Here is a 20570-nt window from a genome sequence, read left to right as displayed (position 1 = left end):
TCAGATCAACAGTGGGTTGCCATCTGGAAATCCCTCCAAAATTGAAACTGGTTCGGGATTCAGCAATGTGACATAATTTGCATATTGATCTGTGCTTTCTTTATTTCACTTTTCATGCACATCACATTGTAAATAGTAGGGAAAACTAAAAGTTTCTGTTAGTGACTGTATCAATATGCTGGAAAAGAAATGGCAGTAATAATACAGAATATGTGTACAGTTCATATTTTGAGACTTTTGACTTGAATTTGCTCTTATGTAAATCAATAGTAAAGGGACTCTGCGGTTAATCAGTCGTTTTACTGTCAATGTATATGTTAATGCTGATGCATGCAAATGTATATTATGAGTTTGTTTTGCTGCCTTCTAGGTACACGTGGGTAACTGGAAGAGAACCGTTAACGTACTATGATATGAATCTTTCTGCACAGGATCATCAAACTTTCTTCACCTGTGATACAGATCATTTGCGGCCTTCCGATGCAAGTAAGAGCCTGCTGTTTGTATGATTGCCCAATAGATGGTAGTGATAGACTAAAGGTTGACGTCCAGTTCTGTACAGTAGCTTTATTCTTGGGTCCACGCCAATTCCTCAGTTCTCTTAATTAAGAAAGTGGGAAAAGGTTCATTGTCCGTGGATATAACCGATTTGTCCAGTGAAGGAACTGGACTGAGAATGGTTTACTCTTGGATCCCAAGACCAACTGCAGCACCTTCGTATTCTCAAAGATGTTTTACGTGCAATAAGTATCTTTGTCCTAAAAATTGACCTTCCTCTATGTATGACTCTTATGTACTAACAGTTTATTGCAATATGTTTTTGTCTTCATGATTTTCCATATTCACAGTGTGCGCCCAAAATAAAATTTTATTTAGGGCAACCAAGTGATAAAATACAGATTGCACCTGTGAGTAAATGTAATTATCGCTGCACAGTAATATAACCTTATTTTACAACTGTAAATGTCTGAGTTAGGCAGTTTAATTTAGTCCTCACCATTCTAAGTACACCTGTCATTTCATATAGTGACTTTGTCACTCTTGGCATGCTTCTAAGAAGCCCATTTCCCAATATAGAATTTCAAACAATAACTGGGGCTAATTGTGTACACTTATTAGTAGTAGCCTTAGATTAAAGGCATGTTAGCCTTAGAGGGGCCAATCAGTGCAGAGAATTCAGTGCTCAGTCCTGCATGTGTAACAATCAACAAACGTCGTTCTAGAATGTATGATTGCTGATGTCAGCTGAGGTTTTGAGATCTATTTTGACATTCAGTGGATGGTCCCTTTAATGTAATGGAGGGCGATAAGTAACTAGTACCTCTATAAACCCCTTCCTCTTCTATAGGCTGAGGTGCACACCACTTTCAAGATCCAATCCCGTACGCCTTAGTTAACTGTGAATCCTGCTCACTAAGTGGACTGTCACAAATACCCGCAAGCGCCAGCATGCCTTTAAATATGCTTTTTTTATGAGGCTAGGCTTGGACAATGCTTGCCATTGGCTTAGGTCATTTCCTTTGGAGGTATTTCCCCCACGCCCAACCATGCAGTATAAGGGGGGTGATTTGAAAGAGCTACATGGAATCGCTTCCTTGGTTCACTGCTGTTGGGACAGGAAGAGCAGCATGCTGGATTACCTAAAGAGTAGAGTGTAAGAGTCAATTTTTGATCAATTGCTGCAGATGCCTGAAGAGCAGCGTATAGCAAATACTAGATAATACAGGTATGGTGGACCTGCTTCACTGAGGAGAGGAATTAAGTCTTGCTCCTCACTAAAGAGGTTGGGGGAGGATGAATGTAAAGTTAAGGAGTCTAGTTTCTTTCTCCTGTTATAGTTCCTTTTGAACTATGTCTTTTTTGCTTGCAATCCACTAATGGCACAGGGAGGGGAATAGGAAAAAGACACTTCATGCTGTTGCAAGTAGCAAATAACAGTAGCAAATAACCACTTCAGGAGCATTAGGAGGGCCATCTTCCTGCTTTAATCATTTATATACTGGAGGATCACTGTCTGCTAATGCATCCTTCCCACATGCATGTCTAGCCTGCTGAAGACCAGTTCCAAATTAAAGTTAAAAAAAGCTAGATTTCCTTGAAGGCCTTCAGGTGTTGTCAAATCAGTAATGCCAGGCCTGGTGATGCTCAGCTTTGACTGCATAATCATGCCTTTCTTCAAACATGTGGACAAATCACTTTCCAACTGACTCAAACAATATATTTCCCACAACTGAACTTTTTACTGTGAAATGCATGTGTCTTCTGCCATTACTACAAGCTGCTTCTTCTGAAGGCAAGGCTATAATCTTGTTGAGTGACCGTCGAATAGCAAAATAACCTGCCATTTAATTGCTACAAGCTAGCAGGAATGCAGCACACAAATGTACAAGCAATAGAACTTAAACATATTCTTCATGCCTAGTTGCCTTTACACCATGAATATCCTGCAAGCAATCTGTCCTTGTGTTGTGTTGCGAGGCTCTTCCAGATAAGTAGCTGCACTGAGCAAGCGAAGTGATTGGGGTGAGAGCAGCAGAACCACCCGCACTGTTCCCACAAACTGCATCTTCTGACTTGGTTGCTCCGCCCTTCCAACTACACATAGCATATTGTCAGGATTCTTCCCATCATGGGAGCCAGGCCATCATGACCGCTCGGAGCTGATGCTCCATGTTGAACCTTCCCCTCAAATTCCCGAGCGGACATCCCGGTGCGCTGTTTCCAAGCCTAGAGCGGCGTTTTTGCAACCGGAATGCTGGCTGATAACAGGATGATCCTGCAGCGAGACGAGCAGGGAACCTGGAGTGAACACCGAGACCAACAGAGGTGGGAGCTCCCTCGGTGCTGGTAAGAGGGGGCGTGCTGCCACGTCATTTGCCGTGTTGAGTGAGAATTGCGGAGAGCAGCTTGCCGTCTCCTGTGGTGCTGCACATTGGAGTCTGGGCGATTTTGTCAGTTGCCCGGATGCTGCCAGTTGGTTATGAGGAGCGCTTCATTGTGAGGCTGTTTTTCATCTCCACAGCGATCTCCTCGTGGGTGGTGCCTGACCCTAGAATGGCGGCTAGGTGGGGACTGTGAAGAGTGTCTTGTCTTCTCCTGGGGTGCTGCGCGAATGATACCTAGGCGTTTTGGACTATCGTTGCTGAGCCTCTACACGCAGATTAGGAGGAGTGTTTCATTGAGGGGCTGTTTTTGTCACCACGACGATCTTTACATTAACAAGTGGCTCAAATGTCTCTGCCCCTGCGTTTCAGACCTGATTGAAAGATGGCCTTTCAAGGACTTGTCCCCCTTGCCTGACTTCTAGATGGCCGCCTCAGTGAGACCCTCCATGATTCTCTTTCCTCCCCTGGTCTATAATCATTGATCATCATCTGGACATCGACCAGCCCTCACCGACCCTGTTTCCCACCCCCCGCCAGGACCTTCACTATGAGAACCTTCCTCTGCAGCTGAAACCTAGCCATTTTGACTGATGCCCAGTGGAGCTACCTTGCGAGCTAAAGGGGAGATGGACTTTGGATTCCCTCCTTGACAATCACCTACCCAGTCAGACTTTGGGCAAACTCTCCTGCGTCTCCCCTGACCTTATCTCCTCCTTCCCCCTTCCCCCTACCCCACCACGCTCCGCTCATCTTTCCAGCTACTGACCTTTGCCCATACCTGTCCTTGCCCTTAGTCCCGCCCTGTTTATTTGGGAACTTTCCCTCGCCACTTGATACCTAGCTATTTTGACTGATGCCAGTGGAGTTACCTTGTTTAGCTAAAGTGGAGACGGGCCGTGGATTCCCTCCTTGGACGTCACCTACCCAGTCGGTCTTTAGACAGAATTACTTTCGTCTCTCCTGTCGTCTTTCCTCACCCTCCCTCATCTCACCTCCCCTTTCCCCCCTCCACTATTTTTTCTCTCCTCTCTCAATGTATTGCTTATTTTTTTACGTAATGTGTGATCATTTTCTGTTACATTATGGAACCTAACATAAAACGCTCTGATACCTTCGAGTCTAGCCAGCGCTATATAAATACTCTTTAAATAAATAAATAAATAAAATAAATGCATTTGAGCTGGGTTCTGCATTTTAGCTTGTGCTTTATATTATGGAGTGGGCAGACTTTGATAAATATTGGAGGAGTTATATTTATAAATGTTGAGTACAATTGAAAAACTTGCATATGCCTGAAATGGTAGTGTCTGAGTTTCTGATTCCATGTGTGATGTGTGCTTTCCTTTTAATACTGAAATATGTATTGAATTGATTACATATGGCTTTCCCGTTTTTGATTGACCTGCAGCTAAATAATTGTTGCGATTCTTATCACAGGGTTAGATACTAGGGAGGAATTGCATCCTGCCACAGCTCCTATGTCTAGATTTCTTCAAGTATTTTTGTGCTTTGAACTGTGAGGCTAATTTTCAGGCGCTCCCGGAACTAAAGACCACCTTGACAATTCTTCGGTTTCCTTCTCTCCTTCACTTCACAGCAATGGAAGCCTTTTATTCAGTTCCTCAAGTCTTGTCCCAACTTGAGAGAGAACAGACAATCTTCTGCCCCTTATGCAAACCAACTTCAGCTCGATGAAGTCTTTGTGCTCGAAATTATTGGTTACAAAATCACAAAACCCGTCCAGCAGGTCCGGAAAAGACCCTGGAGGAAGCTCCGCCTGGAAGATTTCCACGCACTTCTTACAACCAATCCTCCCCACCCCAGCAATGACCCCGACCTAGGGTATGACCAATTCTGTGATTGGATCAACCTAGCCCTTGACACCCTGATTCCAGCGAAATAGATCAAGGCGCGTTCCCACGAATCTAGCCCCTGGTACAATAAAGAACTCTCCGCGCAAAAAAAGGATTGTAAAATAGCCGAAAGAAGATGGAGAAAAGATTACGATCCTGCTCTCAAAATTCGTTATGTCCAGTCACAAAAAAAATACCATCGTAACATATGTAGAACTAGAGCAGCACACTATGCAGCTGAGATTAAAAACAGCCAGAATGCTTCTAAAACTATCTTTAGAATTCTCAAAGAACTCCGCGCCAAAAAAACAGTGGATAACCCTAACACCTCATCTACTCTGTGTGACAGCATGGCATCATTCTTCATGGAGAAAATCCAGAAAATCTATAGTGCCTTCCCCGCCTCCCCCCACCTCACGCCCTCTACTGACCCAAATAAACCCAATCTACCTAGCATCCCGGCACTCAGTCAAGAAGACTTCCTCAATATCTCCAATAAAATCAAATCTGGCTCACCTGCAGATCCCCTTAAACCTGAAACTTTTAGAGAGGCAGATTGGACAGTCCTCTGCCCCCTCAGACACATTATAAACCTGCCCTTCTCGACAGCCATCATCCCCACTAGATGGAAGCAAGCCTAGGTCTCACCCATAATAAAAAAGCCCAGTCTGGACCCGACCCTGCCTGAAAATTTCAGACCGATATCTCTCCTCCCATGGCCAGCCAAAGTAGCAGAATCCCATGTAAATACCATCTTGACCAAGTTTCTGACGTCCAATTCCATCTTGGGCAGGTCGCAACATGGATTCCGGGCTGGCAATAGCACCGAGACAGCACTCCTCAGTGTGACAGAACACCTTCGGACCATCTTAGACGCTGGTGGAACGGCAGCACTGATCCTTTTAGATCTCAGTGCTGCCTTCGATACGGTGTCACACGAGGTCCTGTTGTTCAGGCTCAAAGAGGCGGGGATATCAGGGTCTGCCCTGGACTGGTTCAAGGACTTCCTATCAGGCAGAGCGTTCCGAGTTTCCACCCCCCCTTTTCTCTCAAAAGAATGGCCCATTGAGCAGGGAGTGCCCCAGGGGTCGGCCCTCAGCCCCACCCTGTTCAATGTGTACGTTCAACCTCTGGCAGAAGTAGCCAGGAGACATGGAATGTCACTCGTGTCCTATGCTGACGACACCCAACTAGTGGTGGCACTGAATGACGAAAATGGTCTCGGTGCTCATAACTTCAAACAGACTCTCGTCGACATCACTAGCTGGATGACGGCGAACTACCTCCAGCTTAATGCAGGAAAAACTGAAGTTCTGTTGGTGGGAAAAAAGACAGCTGCCTGGGGAAACAGCTGGTGGCCAGAAATCCTCGGCCAACCCCCAGAGCCGAAAGACTGTAAAAAATCTGTGAGTCTGGATAGACTCTGCCCTAAACTTCGCCCACCATACCAAAAAAGTGGCGGCCACTTGCTTTGGCATTTTACGAAATCTTAGGCCAGTAGTAAAGTTCTTTGACCATCAAACCCGCCAGCTGATAGTTCAGTCTGCCATCCTCTCGCGGCTGGACTATGCCAGCTCCCTTCTGCTAGGGGCTAACGTAGCAGAGAAAACCAGACTCCAGCGAGTCCAGAATGCCGCCGCCAGGGCCCTGACCGGACTTCCCCGCCGTACATCAGTGGCGAGCGTCATCACAAAACTCCACTGGCTCCCAATGGAGAAAAGGATCCATTTTAAAACGTTCTGCCTAGCATTCAAAATGTTAAAAACTGCCTCCCCCCCCATGCAATGCCCACTCCTTTCAACTTGCGTTCCCCGACGCGCTTTGCGATCTGAAGGACAGAACTTAGCGGTCATTCCTCGCATCAAACTACCTTGGATGGGCGGCCGTTCATTCAGATACCTGGCCGCAAAACTCTGGAACGGCCTCCCGGACCAGATACGAGGTCTGAATGATCTGCTATCCTTCAGAAGAGCCATTAAAACACGTCTCTTCGGTTAAATCGGTATTTTCTCAGCACGCTTCCCCCACCTCTGTCATTTTCTAGCTCTCATACAGAAAGCGCCGGTACGCCCCTTTGCTGGGGCAGCCGTGCGCTATACAAGCACATATAACATTAACAATAACATTAACGTTCCATTTGTGGCGGACATGGTCTTCTGATTTCCTCGTGTAGTGTCACTAGGGCCTAAATCAGCCACTCATAACTAGTGTAGTGATTGAATCTTTTAGTGAATTCAGTTGGATTCAAGTGTATCATGTTTAGGGTCCTTCAAGCTCGCTGTACATTCAGGTTAGCATTTTTCATCTTTAACAAAAGGAAGTGAAACATATCCGGAAGAAGACATTTACATCATGCTCAAATCGAAGGCATCTTGAGAACACCAATATTTCCTTAACTTGAAACCAAATGATGATAGACCTCTACTATATCTGGCTCTTTCTCAAGCAATGTTCTGTAGATTTGGATTAAAATACTCATTTGAAATAAGAAAGTGCTTTTCTTTTTAACCACCTTCAAAATCTGTCTGAAAAATCACATACCCCTAACTCAGGTTAACACGTCATGAGCCTCTCCTCTGTCGGGTAAAGGACATATGACTTTCTCTTGCCTGAATCAATTTGCCCAAGTAGATGTTTGAATTTTTGCTTCTGACCCAATATGTACTGCAATCCTGGCCCCCAAACGACTTCTTTTCCTTTTCTCCTCTCCAGCAATGTAGACTCTTACATTGATAGGTTGTCTCTTTCTCTACTGTCCACTATTTATAAAACTTATGACATGAAATCCTTTTTCATTTCCTTTCGCCGTAGAGGAACAAACTTTCCTCGACTGCCTTGTACAACTCATACCTGTTTGGTAGTAACATGGCACTGGATTAGCCCCTTCCCTTTCTTTGGCTGTAAGTGCTATTTATTAATTGCAAAATAATGTATACACAGTCTGGAATACCTATCACAGTCTGTCGACATTATTCTTTCAGAAATGTGATTGTGTGCTGACGTTACCCTGCATCACGTCTCTGTAAAGTGCGGTCAACATCCCTTGGGAGAATCTTATAAAAAAATATTTTTAAGAAAATAATAAATTGAGACCCTTGGCTATAGGGAAATGTCTCACATGTAGACCATTTGCAATATTGTAAAGACTTTTCACTATAAATCTTGCTGCTTTTTTGAGGGAGGTTACACTTGTGGTCTTATGACAAGTGTGGTCTCCTGATTTTAATGTGGCTTGGTTAAATTAGTTATCTCTCTGTTTCACAAGTCAAATCATGACTCGATATAGCAGTGATAGCACTGAAACTGCGGCTGGGTAGATTGAAGAGAGAAAATATTTGTGATTGATAAAGGGAAGTAGTAGGATAAAGAGTTGTAGTCTTGTCCAGAACAATAAAGGACGTTAAACATCCACATTTTGTTCATTGTATCGCACTACCAAGGATTCTTTTCCAAAGTGAAGGTGTATTCAATCAACAACCGTATAGGGGTTTACTCATTTTGTTAAGATTTGTACATTTGGTGCACTGCAATGATGTTTAAATGGACAACAGTATTTTATATACCTAATTTTGAATCGTCCAAATGTGTTTTGCGTGTCACTATGCACCATTTTTAGGTCTCGCCTGCGAGCGCATGCGCTTGCATGTGCTCACATGTGCTCGCAGCCTACCCATTTCTTAACATTTGTTAGCTTCATTGTCACTCTTATATGTTGCCTTCTATTTGGCCAGCACATGCTGGCTCCACTTCCTCTTCTTTCAGTTCCAGCAAGGAGCAAGTACTGATTTCTTCAGCTTGATTGCAGTGCTTCTGCTAATCGCTTTGTAAAGGAGGCACTGCTTTTATTTTTTTTCTTCCATGTGGTTCTTGCCATTTGTAGCTATGTTTTTACTATGAATTATGCCAACAGCTATTACCTGCTGTTATTGTGACAACAGATGTTCTCTGATTCCAAATGTATTTGCACTAAGACATGGTAATGGGCGCAATTACTTTCTTTATGTGATAGAATGTTTTGCCAGATGTCATGTTTTTTATTGTTGTTACGCATCAGGAGATTCACTGATTTGCTCAGAATCACAGAGGTGTTGTGCTGAGGCCTTACCAGCATTGGCAAAACCAATAGGTCTCGCCTTTGGGACTGTTGGCTCTGCCATTGCCTTTTTCTTATGCTGTACATTATAGGCTTTTCAAAGTTTGGCAACTATTTGTAGCCAAGTTATATAGCAGCGTGGCTGCTGTGCCGCGCGGCTAAAAATAATAATTTTAAAAAGGACTACGATGCATCTAATGCTGGTTCACTTAAAAAAAAATACACATTATACCTGGCTGCACCATAGTGCTTCTTAAAATGAGTTTTAGCCACACTGCAAAGCATCCACGCTGCGTACAGCATGGCTACAAAACATTGCCAGAGCTAATAGCGGTCATAGGTGAGACCTATTGGCTTTACCAACGCTTGTTTCTCCGACTGAGACAGACAGCCATTGTCAAGAACATTTTCTTCTGAGCAAGCTGTCATTCATGTTCCAAAATCAATTCTGCCATGCTCCTGTCTACCGACAATGTGTCTATACTTCCTCTGAGGTATTAAGCACTATATGAATGTAATTGCAGTATAAATGTGATTGCAGTAAACATCCGGTTTGGAGCACAGGCCGTTTCTAACATTTATCTCTACTAAAAGACAGGTTTGCTTAAATAGTTATGGGAATCCACACTGAATCTGAGCTCGAATAGTAAACTGATCAAACTCTGAGCAGTGTAAACACGCTCTAAATTAATTATAATCTTGGCCCTTTCTACTACAATCATTACAGACGTAATTTTTGCCAGAACATATTTTATTTTGATGTTATCAAATCAATGGAACACATTTCATCAACCTAAGGAGGGAAGGTGGATTTCTCCCAACCACTTCAACTTGTGAGCAACATCTGTCAGAAGGTTCCATTAGTCTTATTCATTATTGTGTGTGAAATAGCTGAATTCTTTCCAAAATTGCTCTTGGAAGCATGCTCCAAACCTTGATGAAAGGTGCAGGGCCGGGTGCCTTATTGGCCTGGCTGCATTGCTATTCTGAATTTACACAGGATCCGTGCTGCGCCCACTCCAGGTGTTCGCAGTGTGCCAGATGCATCAACCTGGCACTGCTCAGAGACTGGTCGCAAGACTGGTCGCAATGTCTGGTGGCTCTAGAACTACTAGAAGCACAAACAATCTTCTGCTGAAGCCTCGAAGATTTCGGAAGGAAAAAACCTATAAACGCTCCTTTTCAGGAATGGCACCCAGGATCTGGAACTCACTCCCTAGTGAAACCAGGCTCATCTCCTCCAACCAACATTTTAAGAAAGAAGTAAAAGCGATCCTCATGGCTAAATACACATGATCTATTATTCTGTATTTCTCATGAATCCGCTCTGTACTACCTGCCTGACCCCTTGGTCTATTTGTTTTACTTGTATTATCGACTTATTTGATTGTATACGTTCCCACTTTGTATATTTTATATTGTTGACGCACCTGTTTGACTTTGCACACTCTACCTACACCACCTTAACCCTACTCTTGTACTACTGATGCACCTGTGTGACTATACACCCTGCACACACCTACCTCAACTATGCCTTTATGCTATCTCCAAAAGCATTTTAAGCACGCTTAAACAAGTATATGCTCCTTATTTTTGTACTGTTATACTATTGGCGCAACTGTTTGACGTTGCTCCTTGTACCGACACTACCTCACCTGTGACCTACCTCTTGTATTTTGACCTACCTATGTAACTATGCACCTTGTACCTAATTACCTCAATTACTACTCTATCACCCCCTTGTACTTGTAAAGCGCTCTGATATCTGCAAAGATCTTGTTCGCGCTATATAAAACTTTCAAAATAAATAAATAATAAATAAGGATTCGCAGAAATACTGCCCTTAAATACAGTGCACTTATATACTACATGCAGACTGTTTGTAAAGTGTAGCCTTTCAGTGGTATGTTACTAATGCTGTAAACAGGCACTTCTACTGAAGCCTCACGCTAATGTTGTTTTGCTAAATTGGGCTCATTACTCAGACTTTTCACTCACAGAAGAGTGAGATAAATGGTGTATAGTTCGCATCTCTTTTAATTTTAACGTCGTTATTTTAAACGGATTAATTTTTGTAAATTGGTAATCTTGATCGACTGAGATACTCTGTTCCGTTTTTTGACCAGTAATGCAGAAAGCGTGGAGAGAAAGAAATCCTCAAGCAAGAATTTCTGCAGCACACGAAGCATTAGAGTTAAATGAGTAAGTGACAAATTCCATGAACTTTATTTAGCACCACTACTAAATTCTTAAGTCCGGTTTGATTATTGTGAGGTATATACTTAAGTATATTCATATTGCACTTTTTAACAACATCTTACTATGGATTTTAAGGACACCTTTGTTGCATATTGTTTGACAAAATGTACATTAAATGAGGTGATGCACTCTTGTAGGGGTAGTTAAGGTATTAAAAAGACTAGCACAAGAATGACAATGTCCTTACTAAATTTCGACATTTAAGATGCCGACCTTTTTAACAGTGGAATGTTCTTTTTGTATTGATGAGCCATGTGCAATTAAATATGTGGCTTCATTACATTAAACAAGCTCTTTGTGATTCGTTTGTTAAATTCTGTATCTTTATTCACATTCCATTTAATTAAAGCCCATCATTTCCACTGTGCCGCTGTATGATCAATTACATGTCTGCTCAGGCGCCTACACAATTCTGTTGTGGAGGTTGAAATGGAGAGCTACACATTCCTTGTGGATTGACTATCTGCCAGGTCCTTGGGATGCTGTTGGGCACCTGAGCATCATGTTTTGTACATATTGCAAGACCTCTAACCCACCGAGGCTGCCTTGCTGCCCTCAGGCCTGCTCAAGAACCAACTTTTTCATCTTTGCTTCCTGCTGTTCTTAACTGTGCTTGTTTTGTGTTGACAGCTGTGCCACTGCATACATTTTGTTAGCAGAAGAAGAAGCAACAACTATCATTGAAGCAGAAAAGCTGTTTAAGCAGGCGCTGAAGGCAGGCGAGGGATGCTACAGGCGAAGCCAGCAGCTGCAGCATCACGGAGCGCAGTATGAAGCCCAGCACAGTAAGACTCCACCCACATTCATTCATCTTTCCTCTAAGCTGTAGAATGAAGATCCTGTTCATTATTTCATTTTATTCTTAGAGAAACGTCCCTATAAATGTGTTTCTGCTCTGATAGGAACACGCCGTTTCTTAAATTGTTTGTTGGGCTAGTAACATGCGCACAGCTGTGGTGATGAAGGGGGAGAGTCATCATGAGTTAACGAGATGACCCACACTGCCAATGTTTGAACAATTATCAAGTTTGTGCTTTTTTTCTTTATAAAGAGAAAAATATTCTCTTCTCTACAATTACCTTAGTAAATATTGTGTCCTTGTGTAATGCAACTGGTGCTATGTAAAGTGCTCTGATACCCGATTCGGGTCAAGTTCGCGCTATACAAAACTCTGTAAAAAGAAAAAAAAAGATGTTGTAAGAAGTGACTGGTTGTAAATGAGAAATAGAGCAGACAATCTTGTTTCAGTGGTTATACGCCCTCTTATGGATTGAGAGAAGGCATTACATGAACACTACCTTCAACCATCTGATCATGTGAAGAGTATTATCCTTCTTTTTTTCTATCCTGCTATTCCTGTCTTGATTTGCATTCCCTTCCTTCCTTCGCTTCTGTTTCCTCCTCTACAGAGCATCTCAAAGTGCTCTAAAGTTGCTAAAACATTGCTGGTGCTATGCAACGTTAGTCAAAATTCTTCTATTCTTCTGCTACTCATGCAATTTTTACTTCACGTTGTTCCCTTTCTGCATCCTCTGTGTTGTTTAGTTTTTATCCCATATTTTTTTCCATTATTTTACTTAATTCATTATGCGTACATAGAGGTTTGCTATTAATAAGCATCAACTTGTACTGTGTTGAGATTTTATTATTTTAAATTATTCTATCTACTGCGTCCAATTAGAAGGAATAAATGTGACATTATCACTTCTGCTGTACCATCAGACTAATTCATGATAAGCATCATAAATTAGCTTAATGGAGAAACCCCTTTGCACCAGCCCAGACTTTCAGGTTACTACGTGCCTAACTCTGCACCACCCAGTATGATGGATATCAGTATCGGTGTATCAATCGTCCGCCTCTTACAGACATCAACAGACAGCCCCAGAATGGATCTACAAAATTTGTAAGAGTCTGTGTCCAATAGTATAGTTCAGCACACAACAGTGAACAAGTTTCCCTTAGTATTTATTAACTACCCTTGGACCAGGCAAGTGCTGCTTACACATGTGCAGAAATCCTATTGGTCCTTGCAGGTCAAGGCTAATGTACAGTCTTATACATGTATACCTGTGTGGCTTAGAACTTTTCATGCGGTCCGGAGGACAGTTACGTGACATATTGGGTCTTAAGTATAGAGGCACCAAGGAGCATGCTTTTTTTTTCAGAACAACATTTTTATTGTTTTCTTCAGAGAGATTGCAAATAAACCACAGTACTCCGAACACCGGAGGGGCTGTGAGCATAAAATCTAAATGCACCGAATAGCAATCAATACAGTTGTTCAATTAAGCATAATCGCTACAACTCTCCCATCCCCCTGCCCCGTAGTAACTACCCCCTCCCGGATCCCACCCTAGCCCCTTGCACGATGTCCTTACAGGTCCAAGAAAGAAAATAGTTATGAAACAGGTAATGCATACTCTCCCTCACCCAGGTTCTTAAAGCATCTGTCCTGCATCCACATCACGCTGTGGTGGCGGCTCCAGCCACAATCCCATGTACTCCGCCCATCTCTTCCATATTTTGTAGTGCTTCCTGGGGCAACCTCGGGCCTCAAACACTGGACGCTCCAGCCCCATACAGTAATTAATCCCTTTTTCCACACTCCCACCGGGGGGGCCCTAGGGTCCTTCCAAGCGCGGGCCACATCCCTCTTGGCCACGGTAAGGCCAAAGAGCAGTAACTGTCGTTTATAAATGTTGCCACCCACTTGTTCCATCACATGGAGAAGGCCCAGCTGCGGTGTACGGGGGAGCTCCCAACCCAATACTTCTGCTAAGAAGTCCCACACACCTGTCCAGAATCTCCTCAGTGCTCCACAGGATCATACTGTATGTAGGAAGGTGCCCACCTCCCGACCACATCTCAGACATTCAGGGGACGCAATCAAACCCGCTCGCCACAGCCTCTCTCTAGTATAGTAAGCTCTATGCAGATATTTAAATTGGATGAATCGTAATCGTACGGCAACAGCCGCACCTCTAGGAGCTGCAAGCGCCTCCCTCCAATCCTCCTCTATCACTCCCACATCACCCTCCCATGTGGTCCGCAGCTTATCAAGGGAGGAGGAGCAGTGTGTAACCAAAGATTGGTAGATGCGGGATATTTTCTTATCCTCTAATTCACCCATGAATACCTTAGCTTCCAGAGGGCTGAATTCAGGCAAGGAGTCTAGTCCCTCCAGGGCAGGAGATATGGCATGTCGGAACTGCACATATTTAAAGAGCTGGGTCTGGGGCATACTATACTCGTCTCTCAGCTCTTGGAATGATTTTAGGGTCGTGCCTTTCATTACGTGGCCCAACGCCGAGATCCCTATTGCGTCCCAGCCGCGGAACCCCTGTAAAGATGCCAGAGCCGGTAAGCGACCGTTCTGCCACAATGGAGTCTCCGCGGTCAGTCTGTTCCACCATCCCATGCGGTGAAGCGCCTGTTGCCAGATCTGGAAGACCACCTGCGTGACCACCGGGAGCCTCTTCCTCTTCCCATCTGAGTACAATATTGTATGTAGGGTGTCCGGTTCCATCAGATACCTTTCCAGGGCATAAGCTGGATCCCCCCGATCCCCATACCACCACTCATTTAATACCAGCAAGTGGGACGCCTGATAATAGGACAGGACATCCGAAGTCGCCAAGCCGCCGCAATATGTGGAGAGGAAACAGGTACGGAGTGCCACTCTCACCGCACCCCCAGCCCAGAGGAACTGGCCCAGCGCCGAATTGACCTGGCGAAACCACTGTGGCGATATAGGGTAGGTGTGGTTCTGTAGTTGATAAAGTAAGCGTGGGAGGACCACCATCTTGAAAATGGCCGAGCGGCCATAGAGATTCAGGGGCATACGGGACCATGTTTTCATTTCCGACCGGACCCGGTCCCAGACAGGAATGACATTGCTGAAACACCATCTTTCAAGACCTTTAGATACAATCATAGAACATGCTGTGACACTGCACAAAGTATATTTACAATATTGCACCTAAATGCTAACCATTACAATTGATCAACACTCTGCTGTAAAAGTTGTTAGATCGGTTGACCCACACAACTTCAGCAGCTGTATAGAGTAATCTCTCCTGAACACCAGTGGTGGACTTCAGGAACTTTAGAGATGCACAGTACACTCCTCTCTTCAAGCAGATTACTAAGCTATTCTTACATCAATGTCTCCGAATGTTATGATGCTGATATGACTTAATCTGCCTGGGTTGACACACCTTGCAGAAGAACAGGCTTACTTTTTAAAAACAAATGTTTTTATTAAATTTAATGACAATCATACAGATGTTACCGATTGATAATATTGACTGGTTACTCACATCAGGGTACATTGTACAGAAGTTAGCAAAGCATTTACATTAATTAGTCACATCTCTCTCCTCAGTTCGGCGCATTTCCAACTCCACCATTGGGGATATACATATGTCTCCACGATAAACATTCCATTTGGTCCATTTTCTAACCCATTTTTGGGGCATCCCCGGGTTATGAAAACGTCTTTCTCCGCAATCATGCACCTATCTAATTCTTTCACCCACAAAGAAGTGGAAGGTGGTGTCGTGCCCCCCCCCCACCAGTTCCCTCTTTATCAGTGTGTATCCCAATGTCACTAGCTGTTGTTCAATTTCAGTAAGGTCTGTTGCGGCCCAGATGTTTAATAATCCCAGTTGTGGTGTCAGTACTACCTTCTTTCCCAGTGCGGTCTGTATGTGATTTGTGGCTTCCTCCCAGAAATTATGCACAGCCGGGCATTCCCAAAGAGTATGGTAGAAGGTGGCCAGCTGTCGGCAGCCCCTCAAACAGAGGTCATCCGGCCTTGCGCCTATTTTAGCCAAGATTATCCCTGTCATATAGGACCGGTGTAAAATCCTAAGCTGTATCAGTCTAAATCTGAGTGTGATGGCTGCTTCTCTAGGGGACATGACGGCCGATCACCAATCCTCCTAATCAATCGATCCCAAGTCTCTCTCCCACTGCTCCTTAAGCTTACGAAAACTATCGGGCAGATTGTTACTAAGTTTTTTTATATGTTAAAGATTTGGCTTTAGAGTGTAGTGGCCCATCCAGCAAGCGATCCTCCAGTGGCGATGAGTCCGGTATGTCCTCAAAGTTTGAAAAGGCCGTGTCTTATTTGTAGGTATCTGAATACTTACCCTGGAGCCATTTTGTGATGCCTTTGGAGACTTGGGCAATCTTAGAAGTTGCCCTTGGAGGCCTGCCCTCCCTTGAATATGTTGTGGTAAATATCTGTTGTGTGTTGGGTTTCAGGTCAATGACACCCGTCTGAAAGTTGCAACCAAATTAGTGTCGAAGATTTTATTTCAGTTATAACTTCAGGACACAAAATACGAAAAAATATCTTTAAAAAATACATTTAACTGATCAGCAAGCGAAAAGTAATGTGAGATGTGCTACGCCCATTTAAAAACGTAAATTCGTAGTGTGTCTTTTTATAGAAAATAATTTATGCAGCACTTAAACTAAATAAAGTGGAAACACTACCAAAGAAAATTCCCACACCAGTTCAGAAAAATAGAGTAAAATGTAATGCATTATTAAAACCAAAATGAAAAATAAAATCCAACTAGTAAAACCGAAGATTTGCAATTTTGAAGATTTTTTTTCCTATGATGTTACTTTGTAACTAATGATTCTTGTGTATGGTTCTTGTGTATGAGAGGCAGTGCCTACATCAGCAATTTAGACTATATGGAACATTGTAAAGATTAGAGAGAAAATGTCATTCGCACTGTAATTCGTCACTAAATGTGCTTCACAGTGATGGGAAATATCAGTCGTGCTCTTTTGAGTTTTAAATCTGAACCTGCTGGTGGAAATAGGCTTGTTATTGATGATTTTCCGATTATATTTCTTGACGTGGAAAGAATATTAACAGTAAGATAAAACTAGGTAGACACTAGAGAGTACTACTTTAAATAGAAAAAACTGTGCCCTATCTCTCTGTGCAGTCTATTATTTTATTTTTATTTGGCTTAAAGATGGTACTAACATTTGGCAGCGGGAAATTTCTAGGTTGGAGTTTATTCACTTTTGCTGTGTGCATGTTGTGAGGAAAGAGATAAATGTGCTACAGTTAGTTTGCCATTGTCTACTTACTGTCTGGTTCAGTCAGGCACTAAGGCATAAAGTGAGATGCTTTAAGTGTGTATGTCCTTTTAAAGCTCAAATATATCTGTGCAACGATAGGCAATGAACAATAATGGTGCAAAGGGACGGAATCATCACTAGCTCAGAGAGAAATTACAAAATGGAAGTGAATGGAATTACAAGTGATCCATTGAGCCCTCCTCCCACCTGTTGCCTTATAACTGAGGAGTTGATTTATTAGATATGGCTAAGTTATTTCTGGAAGTGGAGGAAAAATGCAGGAGTTGATGGGATTTGGATTCCAATGTACGCTGTTGTCTTCTCCATTTGATTGTCTTAATCATGGTGCTTGTTCAGCTGTTGGAAACCCACTGAATGTGAGATGTTGGTCTTATTTCCCAGGTTTGGTGGAGTGCTTGAGTTCACTGCTTTAAGTATGAAGCAGCTAACTTTGAATGTGATGTTAGCTTGTAGCAGGAGCCAATCAACTGATAATGGGGGTGATGCTGTCCGGCTTTTTTAGCACTTTAATCACATGGACCACAGCAAGGACGATACTGTTCCGTAACATCAAGTGGGACTCTGGACTAATGGCAAGCATATTGTATCCTCTATTGAGATGTAATGGGTGCAGTGCTCGGAGAGCAGTTCTAATGTCTGAACCTTAAAGAAAGATAATCTGGCAGAGCAGTGACGGCTGAACCCAGGCAGTTTGCTTTGTCTTTGCAATGTGGAGTCTGAAGCAGATGCTGCTTTTAGTGTAGAATCCCAGAGATCTGTCACTATCAGCAAGCTGTAGGATGAATCTGAGATTCAGTGTTGAGAGCCAGACTTCCATTTGATCCCACTGGTTGTCACTGGCGAGGAACACAGGCTCACCTTCAAAGGTTAATATTGAGGAATGGCTTTGACATCCAGGCTTCTCTTATATCGAGACAGTTCTTCATATGGTTGATGTCACTACCAGATAAGACCCACATAGTGCTGAATCTTGCTGTTTTTGTCAGGTTCCAAGTGGGGATTGAAGATTAGAAGAGAAAGGATGGATCCTTGGGGAATGTTGGGGTTAGTGACATAGGTTTGGATCTACAGGACCACATCTGGATGGACCGGAAACTGTTCTTCAGACAGCATGACGACCACTACAGGAGAATGTTATTGAAGCCAATTTTTGAGGAGGGAGTATTCAGCAGCTTGTGATGATTTACAGTATTGAAGACTGATGAAAGTCTGTGCAGGACAATAACAAAAGGGTTTTCCTTGTCTGGAGTGTATCAATGGCCACTGCACAGCTGTCATCTATGTGCTGGATTGTGGTCTCAAGTAGATTGTTGTGGAGGAGGTTATTTCTCTTGATATTCTAATTGTTTGTGCGTCCATGCTAAGGATCAGATGGCGGATACGTGGGACATTCATTTCTAATGGCATAAGGGTCCACATTGGGCTTCTTCAACAACAGCACGCGCTGTCTGTTCTTCAAAGCATCCCAGAAGATACTTTGGGTGAGAAATGGTTATGGTGGAGGCCTTCACAGAATGCCTTTTGGTATTGATGCAACGATAATAATCACCTCGGAGGAAGTGGTCTTCCATCTAGTCTACAGTTGAGGTGGTAGGTGATACAATCCGATGTGCTAGAGAACAAGCTGAGGAAGAGCTGTTGCTGAATTATGCAGGGCCTGGATTTTCATTGAATAACCATAATTCCTCCTCCTGTTCTTTTGCCTAGACCACATTTCTGGGTACTGCTGTCTTTTGGTAGGAAGATTTTGAGGATGTAGGTTGATTGAGAGAGCCAGGTCTCTGATGACAATTATGGCATTTAAGTTCTATATGAAGGTCGATGCTTGAAGCTGGATAGACTGTGGAAAGAGCCTTGACAAGCATGAAATGCAGTTGGTGTGTGTTTTGCTGTCTAATGTGATGGGTGTGATGCAGATGCGGTTGCTTAGAATAGCTAAGCATGGATGGAGCAATGGTTTTAAAGTCGGCTAAGCTGCAGTTGTTTATGGTTATTGCATCTGACTGAGAAGGCTACGTTTGTGTATGGATCTCGTGGTCAGATACACATTACTTTGCTTAATGGTTACGTGAGGTCTGTAATCTGAGGGGAAGGGGTTTTGGAGATTATGCCTAAGAGAACCAAACTGGTGTTTTTTTTTGTCCTTGTACTGTGAGTTATACAGTGAGAATGCCCATATGGCAATACTTAAAATGGGCAGGAGTTATGGGAGTCTAAAACTGGGTTAGTGTCGCATGACATTTCCCACTTGCAGTCCTCAATGAAAGAAATATTGTTTTTTTTTAGCTTGTTGGCAGGCTGAGTAGTTAAATATATGAAAGCGAGGCTTTGGCTGTAGGCTGTGGGCTTACCTTTACCTTTTTTCTGTGTGTCTTGAAACTAAAGGTCAGAGATTTGCCTTGCAAAACCCTGTCACATGAATACCTACAAGCCACTAGAATTTTTTAAACTACCAAGACTTGATACTGGCAACTTATTCCTGTTTTTAAGGAATTAGATTTATGTTGGCGTGTGTAATAATTCAAAAGTTTTTAATGAATGTAGTTCATAATTACTAAGCAATGCTAATGATTGTAGTGTTTATCCGAGCTGTGGTTTAGTTTTTGAGGTGCATTTCCCTCTGCCACAACATTCTACAACACTTACCACCCTTGTTCAATTCTAGCGCGGACAGTCAAAGAATCGGTGAAACCTCATATTTCTGCACAATTTTATTAGAACTATATGGCTCGACGGCTGACACAGCAACTTTTCATAACTAGCACCACTACTTGTTTATTGGTAGAGGTTAGTTGCTACAGGAGCACCCATCTTGCTCCCTGGGTGAACCTGCATAGAGGTGGGTAGGGAAAAATCCCTCTTGCCACCTAAAGCCCTGTCCATCTAAATCATATGCACTCTTGCGGTGAAGCAGGGTTGCTTCTTGTCCCTATGTACATACTGCCCACTCTTTGCCCCAGGTCTATATCAACTACTGTAAAGTGACCTATACAAACATCACTTCCAATGATAATCTTCATGCCACACATTTGTTTGTATTCTTATCCAGTCTTTTGGCTTAAATTTCAATATATGGTTGTTTTATGTTTTATTTATACTCACTTGTCATAAAAAAAAGGTGTGGTGACTTTACTCCCCAAATATGACTTGTTTTACTGATTGTTGTGGGAATGAAAGTGTATGTACATATGATCACAGCTACCTATGTCAAAGCACCATACGTAACATACAAATAAAACACTGGCAACATCACTGGTTTGGGACGGTATAAATTGTATGTAGAAGTGTATGCAAAACCTTAATCAATGCGGGTAAGAGTGCAGGAGGGCTCTAAAATATTATAAAAGG

At 43.0% G+C, this 20570-nt stretch overlaps 1 protein-coding gene across 8 annotated transcripts in view; it reads left to right on the top strand.

Annotated features, from left to right (window-relative positions):
- Window positions 1-20570, top strand: part of ST7 (suppression of tumorigenicity 7) — a 606638-nt gene that overhangs the window by 398191 nt on the left and 187877 nt on the right. For all 8 annotated transcript variants that reach the window (XM_078674347.1, XM_078674344.1, XM_078674346.1 and 5 more), the window contains 3 exons: window positions 371-486; window positions 10958-11033; window positions 11721-11875. In XM_078674347.1, coding sequence (XP_078530473.1) covers window positions 371-486; window positions 10958-11033; window positions 11721-11875 — 347 coding nt within the window. The remainder of the gene's footprint in view (window positions 1-370; window positions 487-10957; window positions 11034-11720; window positions 11876-20570) is intronic.

The sequence above is a fragment of the Lissotriton helveticus genome, chromosome 1_1 (genome assembly GCF_964261635.1).
Source record: "Lissotriton helveticus chromosome 1_1, aLisHel1.1, whole genome shotgun sequence".
NCBI lineage: Eukaryota > Metazoa > Chordata > Amphibia > Caudata > Salamandridae > Lissotriton > Lissotriton helveticus.
This window is presented reverse-complemented; position numbering and strand designations above follow the sequence as displayed.